The sequence below is a fragment of the Miscanthus floridulus genome, chromosome 13 (assembly GCF_019320115.1).
Source record: "Miscanthus floridulus cultivar M001 chromosome 13, ASM1932011v1, whole genome shotgun sequence".
NCBI lineage: Eukaryota > Viridiplantae > Streptophyta > Magnoliopsida > Poales > Poaceae > Miscanthus > Miscanthus floridulus.
Window position 1 is genome coordinate 6805784 of NC_089592.1, and position 11981 is coordinate 6817764.

The window sequence follows — 11981 nt, forward strand, 5'->3', positions numbered from 1 at the left end:
CTTGTAAGTTGCGCAAGATGTCTTATAAACTAGACCGAACGAAGTGATTTTAGACCCTATTTGGATGTTGGAAGAATTTGGAAGTTGCCTTTAGGCTCCGATACACAACTTATTAAATATGTTGAAGCTCAGATTATAGATTTTGGTAAGCTGGGCAAACCCAACTTCTTCCGACTTCTAGACTTCAAAACACAATTCTTCCCTCCACTTCTACTATAGTAGCGGCATAAAAAACCAATGACTAAGGGTGTTGTGGTAATTATACACTAGAAAGCAGCTTTTCTAAGGCCTCGTTTAGTTCCAAAATTTTTTCCCAAAAAGTGCTACAGTATCATCACATCGAATCTTGCGATACGTGCATGGAGCATTAAATATAGACGAAAAAAACTAATTACACAGTTTGGTTGGAAAATCGCGAGACGAACGTTTTGAGCATAATTAGTCCATGATTGAATACTAATTGCCAAATAAAAACGAAAGTGCTACAGTAGCCAAATTCCTAAATTTCGCCCAACTAAACAAGGCTTAAGCTTTCACACTATGGATCCAACCAACCTTTCAACCTATCTTCTATAGACTACGATGTATCCAAATAAGTCTTTAGTTTTAGAGTTTGTTTAGTATAATTCCTTGAGCCGTTTCGAGAGCAGGTTCAACGCCTCGCCAATCAAACAGGTCATGGGGGAAATAGCTTCAGGCTTAGAGCTCCTTGAATCATGCTAACCGAAGAGGTAAGAAGGAGAGGGAGCCGGCTTCGCCGGACTCTCCTTCGTGCTTGAGGGCCTAGGTAAAAACGCCCACCGCCTCGAGGTGTCGGTTGGCCGAAGCGGTGTTGTCGGGGCAGGCCGAGGCGGAGCGGAGGGGGTCCAACACAGGTGATTGTTGTTTAAATTTTGAAGAAATAGTTTGAAAGGAAGAAAAAAAAACACAAGACTCTCACATATGTCAGATTCATATACGTAGACACGTGTCACGAATCCATGACAGATGTTCACAACAGTAATTGGAGACCAAGAGATCGAATGCAGTTTGACTTTTAAATCAGACGACCCATCAGGTTTTCCTTAAACCATTTGACTTGCCACTGGTTTCAACGTTCCGGAGCAATTATCGCACTACATTAAACGTTGACAAACCAATTCGCACTACATTAAACGTTGACAGACCAATTCACGATATATGTTTTCTTTCTTTGTTGAAGAAGAAGACGACGAGGAGGAGAAGGCATGGCTGCAGCACGTCTTTGGCACGCGCATGCAGCTGGACGGACCTGGACCGATCAGGATAACAATACTCAGGCTGCTGAAGAGTATTCAGAAACCGCCACGTCCACGTAGTGCAAGTGCTGCTCCTCCGGTGTCTGCTAGTAGCACATCTCCTGCGACGGCCGGGTCGCGTCGACAGTGTGTCTGTGCGAGCAGGGTGGCCGTCGCGCTGCTCCCTGCTCGACCACGACCAGGACGGCAGCAGCACAGGTGTCCAATGTCCTCCCAAAGTGGAGACGTGCAATGGGAAAGCAGAGCAGAGAGCAGAAGCCACGCCGCCAGGACCAGCCGCTCGGTGATGCGCCGCGCCATGGGGCATCACAACTGGAGGTGAGTGTTGACTGATGTTTGAGCTCGGAAACTAGGTGAGTGCTTCCAAAGCGTTTGTTGAAATGCCTCATAGCCAGCAGAAATGCTAGTTAGCATTTTTGTTCCCCCTCCTTGATTTCTGGGGTTGCTTTCGTCTTAAACCACTACTGCTTCCAATTGGAGAATACTTCAATCTGTAAACTGGTAGAGGCATAGCCAGTAAAATGAAGCCGGTGTACAACTGACAGCGAGAACAGACGATTGCCTGTTAGAAATTAAGCATTGCAGGTTTTCGCTGCGTCTTGAGTAGCTTGTACATGTACAAGTGGACCAACCTAAGTTGAAGGCAACAAATTAATTACATCTTGTTCCAAATAAGTCCATTCTTCAAGATGGTGCTATCTATAGAAACGTAGTTATTCAAAATTTGACATAACAAAAGAGGACTGTAGTCAGAGTTCCGGGGACCCTGCCTCAATCCATATGCATCGCAAATAGGACCAAAATAAATATTAGTTTAAGGGTTCTCAGACAAAGGCGCAACAGCACATTGCGACGCTCAGCGTTTACAGGTTCCAGACAACATTCAGCTCAGCTTCTTAGGTTGAAGCCCTTACTGTAGTCATACATCTGTGCACATAACATTTGATAGGGATAAGCAAAACCAACAATTTCAACAGTAGCCGGTAATAAATACCAATAATACATCTAACGTGGTAGACTAGCTGATGATAGAAACTCTCGCTGCAAGCTAGAGTAGTTATAACTGCGCTGAGGTGCTACATGAGCCCCATTGTTCGATTCAACAGAGATGGATTGCCGGTGAGAGGCTAAAGCTCTTCTTGTCACCATTGGCTGAATGTATTGCTCGTTTCCTGTATCAACATGGGAAGAGTTCATCCTTTCTGCTAGTAAAAGCTGTAGTGTTATGACTACTTGCTTCATTGTCGGCCTTTCTTCACCTCGCAGCCTCAAGCACATCTCTGCAAGGGATGCGACCTTTTCAATCTCGTCCTCTGTTGCTTCCTCAAGAACTTCAGCAGCTATTATCCCTGTGGTCGGCCTCGACGTGATCTCTGAAAGGAAGTAGTTACTCAGGTTCTGCTTCGTTCCTGATTCAGTTGTAAAAACTGGTTGTTTTCTCAGAAGAAGCTCTAGAAGTACCACGCCGAAGCTGTAAACATCACTCTTCTCATTTAGCTTCCCAGTTTGGTAATATTTTGGCTAATTCTCATGATTCAGTTTGGTAACATCACTTTACATTTTGGCTGTAAAAATGTGGGTCCCCTTCCATCTGACTCTTAGCGCTACACAAAAAAGGAGTATTGGAAGGGGACTCCTTTTACAACTGAATCAGGAACAAAAAAGGAGTATTGGAAGGGGACTCCTTTTTTGTGTAGCGCTAAGAGTCAGATGGAAGGGGACCCACATTTTTACAGCCAAAAATCTGTGAAATGGATAGTGTCCAATTGGATCAGCACATTCTTGGTGATTACTATCAGTACCAGTGGTTGGAACAGATGTGTTCTGGTTGTCAAGTGTTGCAAGCTGATGGGGAGTGCGTGCAACGAGTAGTTTATATCATCTGACGCTGGCATGTTAGATACGTCATATTTCAATTTGTACTTCAGTTTTTTATTACCTCCCACACAAATGTAGTGCTGATGGATGTTAGATACGTCATATTTCTCTTTATAGGAACTTCGATTTCCATGCTCTGTGACTTGGATATTGGTTTCTTTGAAAAGTAGTATCTGTTTCTGTAAAACCTTACTTGGCATCTCTTTGGTAGCTATCCTGCTGAGCAAGAATGCAAGAACAGTTTTGTCTCTTGGTATGGAATTGAGTGTTGTCTGATGCCTCTTTACTTAAGTTTACTAGTGCGAGGTGCTGAAGCTTGAACCCGTTGCATATATCCTTTATGTATCAACCCACCCTTTACAAAACATAACACAGCAAATTTGTAATTGTAGTTCTAACAGAAAATCCGAGCTTTGGCACATGAATATATAGCACCTGAATTTTGATTTCTGTTTTCTAGTTATAGAAAGAAGTGAAAAAAAAACCCAACTGATTTGGAATAGTGACTTGCAACACTCTGTTCCCATGAACATTATAGAGATTGATTGACGCGTCTTCTAATATCACCATTAAATTCTAAAATAAATCTTAAAAATAACAGTGTATTGGTATCCAATTGAATTCGGGTGAACATTGGGACAAGTGGTTTGTCAACCTGGCTCTTTGTTCCAGGAGGAAAGATGATGTGTGGCTACCGATTGTCGCCATTCACGCCACCATCCATCATGATCGATGCATGGTTAGACTGGCATTGCCTTCCTAACCTCTGGACTCTGGTTGTTTCTTCTTCCGTGTCTGGTTCTATGCTTGTCCACTGACGATACTGATTCAGGGAATTTTTTTAAATAATACTTTTAATGAATAATTGTAAATCTAGCATTTGATTAAAAAGAATTACAAAATCTAGTAGCATGTCGGCTGCTAGATAGCCGACCGATGGCCTATGGCCGACAGGTCCCTAAAGGTCGTCCAGCTGCTTACAAGGTCCCGAAGGGGGCTGGCTCGTACGGTAAAGTGGGCTATATCGGGCCGATAGACCGTAAAATATCTACTCGCCCCGTCTTCCTCCTTCCCTCTCCCTCGCGCTCGCTCCCTCTCTCCCAGCTGCGCCGTCAGTCACTGCTGCTTGGCCGCCCTGCCGTGCGGGCGGCCTGCCTGCGCCGGTCGGCGCCGAATCTGGCGGAGGCCGTGCCGCCGCCACCCCCCATGCAGGCGCGCGGCACCTGCTCGGCCGGCGCTGTGCAGGTAAGTTTCTTTTTTTTTAAAATTTAGATTTCAGTTTTGTAGTTAGTTTATTTAGATTTTGTTAGCTTAGCTTGTTTAGTTAGATATGGTTAGGGTTAGATTAATTAGTATATTTAGTTTGTAGCCCTACACTGGTTCGATTTACTTAGGGTTAGGGTTAGTTGTGCCAACGTTATTTTTAGTGAGCAAGTTTTGTTTTATTTAGGGATCAGATATGCAGTTTTTAGTGTTACTTTTGGATTACGGCTAAATTAGTTAGTAGTTTGGTGTTAAGGTTAGTTTTGTTTTAGTTTATTTTGTTTAGTTCGAGTAAGTTCGCATGGTACTTTATTTAACTGACACGATACTTTGCACGATGCGACCAGGAATGTCGACCGATTTAGTCCCTTTCAGAATTTACCATGGCAACGGTGAAATCAGATATGGGACAACGGGGTAGACCTTAGCGAGTTTCAGGTCTTTGACGTAGAATTGAATTCGCCGCTAGATTATAGCCGGAAACAAGTTTTAGCCTGACTGCATGAATACTTGGGTGTTCCACGCTCCCAGCATCGTTTCTGGATTAGTACGTTGGTGCCTAGAAAGTGGGAGAATGGATGGAGGCCATGTACCGAGAGTACTTGCGTTGGTTCCATGGAGCCACACGCGTCTGTTGCTTCCCCATGCCGGCAGAGGCCGCCCCACACGAGGCCGAGATCACCGGCACGTTCGTGATGGAGCCACCAGCTGCTTTCCATGCACTAGTAAGTAAATTTGTAAACTTCTTTGTCCTTCCGTTACTTTGCCAATGGGTCACAACAATTCATGCAACAATACATGTCTGGCTTGCAGACAGATATCTGCAGCGACGTGGGCAACGAGTTGCTTTCGTATGCCCAGCGGTTTAAGCATAACCCCCCAACGATTGGTAGGATAGAGTTGGTTGCCGCCCTTCGACAATTGGGGCAATGTTGCTTGGCGGGAGTACGCCGAGCATCGTGCCGCCACACCACGGACGTAGTTGGTCACGTCCAGCAGGGTGACCCTGCAGCGCCACCTCCACCTCTGCCTCCAGTCGTAGGATCTGGAGGACATGCTCATTCTTCACGCCCGACGGTTGGAGTCCTAGGTACTTCTGCGATGATCTTCCGATTTCTTCATGCATTATGTATGTAACATGCTCACCTTACAATTTTTTGGTAGGTGGACGTGCTTCTTGCAGTAACTACACGACGTGTACTAGCAGCTTCGTGACCTTTTACACCGACGACACTCCTCCTTGGTTCGCCGATGAGGCCGGGGCCTCACTGCTTTCAGGCGCACCTTTGCCAACTTAGCCGACTCAGGAGGGTACTCGACCTATAGTGTCGACCCCGTCGCCACGCCAGCGCCGTCCTCCAGACCAGCTCACTTACCCTACGACGCAGATTCGTCACCGAGGAGCACAGGCTGTCAAATGTGGGCGTCATGCTGATTGACCTATATTAGTCATATGGTTGTATGGTTGCATGGATGTGAACTAATGTACTCCTGGATTTCTGATGCCTATAACCGTATTAGTCACTTTACAACCATTTAATGGAGGCAACGCCCCAATAACTTCCGACGCCTGCATCGAGGCAAGGAGAATTCAATGGACAAACGACATTGCCTTTGTAGGCTCGTACCATTTTCAGGGACAAACGACGTAGTTTTCGCATGGAATAGTGTAATTGAGAGCTGGGTAGCCGACATGCTTGTCGGCCACTGGAGTACTGACTGTCCTATCGGCCTGCCGAATGTCGATAGGGCATGTCGGCCACCCAGAAACCGACAAGTCTGCTATCGGACCGGCATCCAGTGGCCTAGAAGGTCCCTATCGGCGGTCCAGTGGCCGATAGGATGTCATATTTGTAATTTTTGTATAACGGCTACTAGATTTGCAATTATTCATTAAAGAAATATTGTTTAAAAAAATTTCCCTTGAATCACCCTAAGCATAGAGGTAAGTAGGAGAGGGAGCCAGGCTCCTCGGCCGAAGCGGTGTCGTTGGGGCTGGCCCGAAGCTTTGCGGAGCAGGTCCAACACATGTGCTTGGTGTTTAAACTTTGAAGAAATAGTTTTACAGGAATGAAACACAACTCTCATCCATGACAGATGTCCACAAAGGTTACTTCCTGGACCAAGAGATCGAATGCCTTTTGACTTTTAAATCAGACGACCCATCACGTTTTTCTTATATCATTTGACTTTCCGCTGGTTTCAAAACGTTCCAGAGCAATTATCGCACTACATTAAACGTTGACAGACCAATTCACGATATATGTTTTCTTTCTTCGTTGAAGAAGAAGAAGAGGAGGAGGAGGAGGAGAAGGCATGGCTGCAGCACGTCTTTGGCACACGCATGCAGCTGGACGGACCTGGACTGGTCCGCAACTTCGGATCAGTATAATAACCCAGGCTGAAGAATAAGATTCAGACACCGGCACGTCCACGTAGTGCAAGTTTGGCTCCTCCGGCGCTCAGAGGCCGGCTAGCTGAGACCTGGGACTAGTTTAGTGGTTTGCTGGCGGCCAAAGGGCAGCGTCAGGCTGTGAGTCGAGCCGGTCGACGACGTGTGAATAGGCAGTGGATTGGCAATCCACCGGTGGTTCGCACGCATGGCCGCGCCATGGTTCCGGTGGGCTGGACAGGAGATTCCCGCCGCGGTCACATCCCACACCATACGGACGTCTGACGGGGAGTATGTTTTCCTGCTCGCCGGGGCGACCGACGCAGACACGCGTAAACATGCAGCAACACGTCGCGAACGCAGCTGCTGGCATCGGCAGGCAGTGCCGGTGGCTGCTACTGTGCGAGCAGGGCGGCCGTCGCGCTGCTCCCTACTCGACCACGACCAGGACGGCAGCTACTACAGACGTGCAATGGGAAAGCAGAGCAGAGAGCAGAGAGCAGAAGCCACGCCGCCAGGGCACAGGGCATGGCGTCCACCGACAACGTGGCTACAGTGCACAGTCAGTCAGCGTCCATCGGCGCAGGCTTTGGTGCGCGAGCCCGTCTCGTCTCCTGTCCTAGGGCCGCGTTCCCATGCAGCCGCGTGCTCCGATGATCCGGCGGTGGCGTGCCCGTTGCGGCGTCGGCGTGTCAATCAATCAATCAGGTCGCCATCGATGGCCTTATCATCACCGGCCCTGGTTCGTTGGTCGTTGCCCTCAGCCCTCTGCTGTCTGCTCGACTCCCCTACCCTAATCCCCTGGCTTTTGCTTTTCCCGCAGGCCGGTCGGCCGGTCGCCGGGGCCAGCCAGGGGGGGCCAGGGCCAAAAGCACACAGAGACAGAGGCAGGCAGAGGCGGCCGGCACCATTCGGGGTTTCGGCAGGGGCAGGCAGCCGCGGATCGAGGCACGCGCTCCCCGGCCAGCCCCGTGCCCCAGCAGTGCAGCACGAGAACCGATGCGACACGCGAGCAACGGAGCAAGCAAGCAGCCAAGCAGGAATCAGCAACCGCACGCCGACGGCGTGTGATCGATCGGTCCGCCGATGGATTTGCGCGCCCCGCAGCCGGTTCTTTGCTTGGATCAGCAGCAGCAGCTCAACTTTACAGCCCGGGCCGCGGGCGGGGCGGCACAAGGACACGCATGGCTCTTCCGGCCTTCCGGGCTCGCGGTCTTCGATGGGATTCCTCCTCCCTGCATCCTGACCGCCTGGTCTGCTCGGCACTCGGCACCAGGCGTCAGGTCGGGTCGGGACTCGAGGCCACCGTGCTCGGCAACGTACGGCGGCCGCCACCTTTGTGTCTGCCGGGTGGCATGAAAACGGTAGAACTCGGTCGAAAAACTCCTCAACCGTTTTCTACTTTTACATTTAAATACGAAAGCGAAAGCGAAAGTGGACAAGCCGGACACGAAAACGAACACGAACTTACGGAATATCTAGAATTTCGAAAACGAACCAATTCGAGCGGAATTATGTCGAACACGGTCGGTATGCGAAAATTCAATACAAAATACCGACCCACAGTGCATAGCATTAAACAAGTGCACGACCAAATACATAACAAGTTCACAACTAACAAGTGCATGATCTAGTTCAAGTGCATAGCATTAAACAAGTGCACGACCAAATACATAATAAGAGAGATGAGGCTGGGCGCCGTCTATAAGAGAGGGCAGCTAGCCACCGGTAGAAAGAACACAACTGCGTGGTGAGCAGCCTGTAATTGGGCTGTATGACCTATGCAGTTGGCCAAATTCGGTTTAAACCGAATTTTGAATTCGGAATATTTCAAATTAAAAGTAGAAAAGTAGAAAACGGTCGAAAAATGTGTAAACCGTTTTCTACTTTTACATTCGAAATACGAAACATCTCAAATGCGAAAGCGAAAACGGTAAAATCGGACAAGAAAATACGGATTCGATCGGATTAAATATAAAAAACGATGCGGTTCGGTTCGGGATATTTTCGTTCCGTTATCATCCTTAGTGGCACGGCATGACGTCGCGTAGGGTTTCCGTCCCATGCAACAGCCAACAGGAGATGGACCAGGAGTGGGCTGTGTAGGCTCTCTCTCCCGGGCCCGGCCGGCGGGGGTAACGCCTGGACTCGGCAGATGGCGGCAACAGCAGCACCAGGGGAAAAGCAGGGAGTGTTTTGTTTGCCGGCCCAGTTTGGTGAATGCATCCCAAGGACTCGGAGGCACTCTTTGCCTTTGCCGTGCCTTGCCGTGCTGACATCTTGTGTTGTCTGTGCACTGTGCGCGGTGGCGTGCAAAAGCAAATTCCGTGGATTCGTGAAATCTGGAATGTTAATTCTAGATTTGTAGTAAAAGATAAATTGCTCAGCCGGGTTGTTAAACCTTTCTACTACATCCTATTTTAGTTACTCCCTCGGTCGCCAAAGAACAATGTAATTCCTGTTTGTAAATAAAGAAGTTAAATGGTTTAAAACTTGACCGGATGTATACAAAAATACTACCATTTATAATACTGAGTCAAGGCCATTATTAGATTAATTATTATGGAACAGCAAATCTATTTAAAGAACACAAATATTGATATTTTTTTATAAACTTAGTAGAATATGGATTAGTCAACCTTGTTTTCTACAAACCTAGTAGAATTATATCCTTTTTACAACTAATTAAGGGAGTAGGAGTAGGCTAGATGGCCTTAGGGCCTGTTTGGATGCTGGCCTAAGTATCCAAACATGTGAGCTAAAAGCCTACCAAACTTTAATTCTTCATCCATCTAAACATTAGTCCATAAGTTGATGATAAACATGAACTATTGTGGACCACGTAAAAGGTGTCATCGAGTCTATGTCTTGGGAATCTTTTATCTTTTAGTTTATCTTTAGTTCGTGCATGTATCCCTAAAAGTGATCCATCCAACGTTAGCTCAACTAAATCTGAGTTCACCTAAGCTTTAGTTGTAGTTGATTCAAATAGGGCCTTAGGTCCCTGCAAACCAAAAGGTTTGTACCAGAGCAGAGCCGGCCGGAATCCATGCATGTTCTCCGTCATGTTCGTTTGGCTGTGGCTTGTTGTAAACGATCGTAAATTTTCAGCTGAAACAATATTTTTCTCTCACACAAATCAGCCAGCAGTACTTTTTTACGAACCAGCAACGAAACGAACCAGCCAACCGAATAGATTGCTAGCCTCACACTGACACGAGCACCAGGTCACAGTACGTTGACGTGCCGAAGAGCTCAGGCTTGCGCACGGCTGCACCCTATACTCTCGTACGTACTCCTACACGGAACACGTCCGGTCCGAGACAGACGACCATATATTATATTATATGCATGAAGTAACCACTCTGCTACCACCGGAACATCAAAATCTTTAATTTGTACCACGTACTAGCACTAGCATTACCATTCCGTTGAAACCGGCCATCAATGGAATGTGCAGTGCCTGCATAGCGCACAAATGGCTCAGAAATACCGCAACTGTGAGTTGTCCTAATAAGTCAAAACATGATAGTAATTTTAGTTAAATTTATACAAACAAGTACTAATCACTAGTACAGAAACGAGCTTTACTTCCGGTTGGAAAACCCATTCAGTCCCGGTTTTCCAACCAGGAGCACGAATCTGGGACTAAAGGGCTCCTCCTTTAGTCCCGGCTTCTCGGTAAGACCAACCGGAACTAAAGAGGCCTCCCGGCCTGGCCACGTAGAGCGGCCCTTTAGTCCTGGTTGGTATTACCAACCGGGGCTAAAGGTTTTTTTTTCTTTTTTTGTTTCTATTTTTAATTGATGATTCGTTTTGGTTTTCGAATAGGTTTTCGAATACGCATTCTACGCTGCTAGTAATATACGTATTCTACACGTTTATAATGTTCGAACATTTTGTACAAACTAAAGTATGAAACTAACGTATATATTATATGCATATACATATATTGTACGTTATTTTATGTACATATAATATGTATATGTGTGTGTATATATATATATTACAAATAAAGCTTGCATTGTTTATTCTATCATATCCTTGGGATAACAAATTCACTTCATCTGGTTTGGCTTCCATGTTTCATTGACGTCATTGTAGAACTCGCCGGCGGGGATGTAATCACGTGACCAACACACACACACACACACACATATATATATATATATATATATATATATATATATATATATATATATATATGTGTGTGTGTGTGTGTATATATATATATATATATATGTGTGTGTGTGTGTGTTGGTCACGTGATTACTTATATATATGAGCAACAAAAGAAATTGTGAATATATGAATATATTTATATAACGTACTTTGAGGGTCTCTTCAGGAGTTCTTTTTGCGTACGCCATGATGAACTCGCAAACATAGTATCCGCAGTAGTTGTTCCCCTGTTCTTACCTCAGAACCCACTTTTACGAGAAAAAAGATCCGGTGAATTGAAAGCATGTATAGTGTTAATATATATATATATATATATATATATATATATATATATATATATATATATATATATATATATATATATATATATATGTAGCTAGTACTTACTTTGTGTGGGATTACATCTAGTGACGCTTTGTAATGTTTCATGTGGTGTTCCTCAATAAAACTTTTCCAAACACTGCGCCCAATAAAATAAAAAATTAATTTGGCCTTTAATAATTGTTGCAGTTAAGAGATCGGGGTATATATAGTTGCTAGAGAGACCAAATTACCCTTGGATAATATCTATCATGTCTTGGTACTCTATTTGCTCTTTTCTTAACGAGTCTAAGATGCTCAACCGATTATTGGCCATATCGATGACCATCAATATTCAGTGATTGCTGCATATGTTTTTATACACAAATATGATCGACATTAACTAGAGTCAACATATATATATATAGGAGATAGCTTAGCTAGTAAGCAAATAATTGAACAAATGTCCATATGATCGACATTAATTATTTAACACTCACTTGAAGTTGTAGGGGAAGAGTATGTTCTTGTTTTGTTGGTTCACTAAGAACCTCATGAGATTTTTCTCGAGTTCAGCTTTCCATTGAGACGGGGGTTAGGATGTTTGAATATGACATTTGGATCGATGAAACCAACATCATTATCCTTTCTCTTTCTGAGTTCTGTCATCTCATATCTGCATATATAAA

At 45.5% G+C, this 11981-nt stretch overlaps 1 protein-coding gene across 1 annotated transcript; it reads right to left on the minus strand.

Annotated features, from left to right (window-relative positions):
* Positions 1 to 2165: 2165 nt before the first annotated feature.
* Positions 2166 to 3288, minus strand: LOC136499347 (wall-associated receptor kinase 1-like). Its single transcript, XM_066495036.1, has 3 exons — positions 3217 to 3288; positions 2424 to 2798; positions 2166 to 2204 (listed from the first exon to the last, which is right to left on the minus strand). The coding sequence occupies exons 1-3, from the start codon at positions 3286 to 3288 to the stop codon at positions 2166 to 2168; spliced, it is 486 nt and encodes a 161-aa protein (XP_066351133.1).
* Positions 3289 to 11981: the final 8693 nt, after the last annotated feature.

What these genes read in the sequence shown, in the direction of transcription:
- LOC136499347 (XM_066495036.1), bottom strand. Translation starts at nt 3,288, where the DNA reads ATGGAAATCGAAGTTCCTATAAAGAGAAATATGACGTATCTAACATCC. An exon ending in GCACTACATTTGTGTGGGAG is followed by an intron (nt 2,799 to 3,216) that starts GTAATAAAAAAC and finishes CATGAGAATTAG; the next exon opens with CCAAAATATTACCAAACTGG. An exon ending in AGCAATACATTCAGCCAATG is followed by an intron (nt 2,205 to 2,423) that starts GTGACAAGAAGA and finishes TTATGTGCACAG; the next exon opens with ATGTATGACTACAGTAAGGG.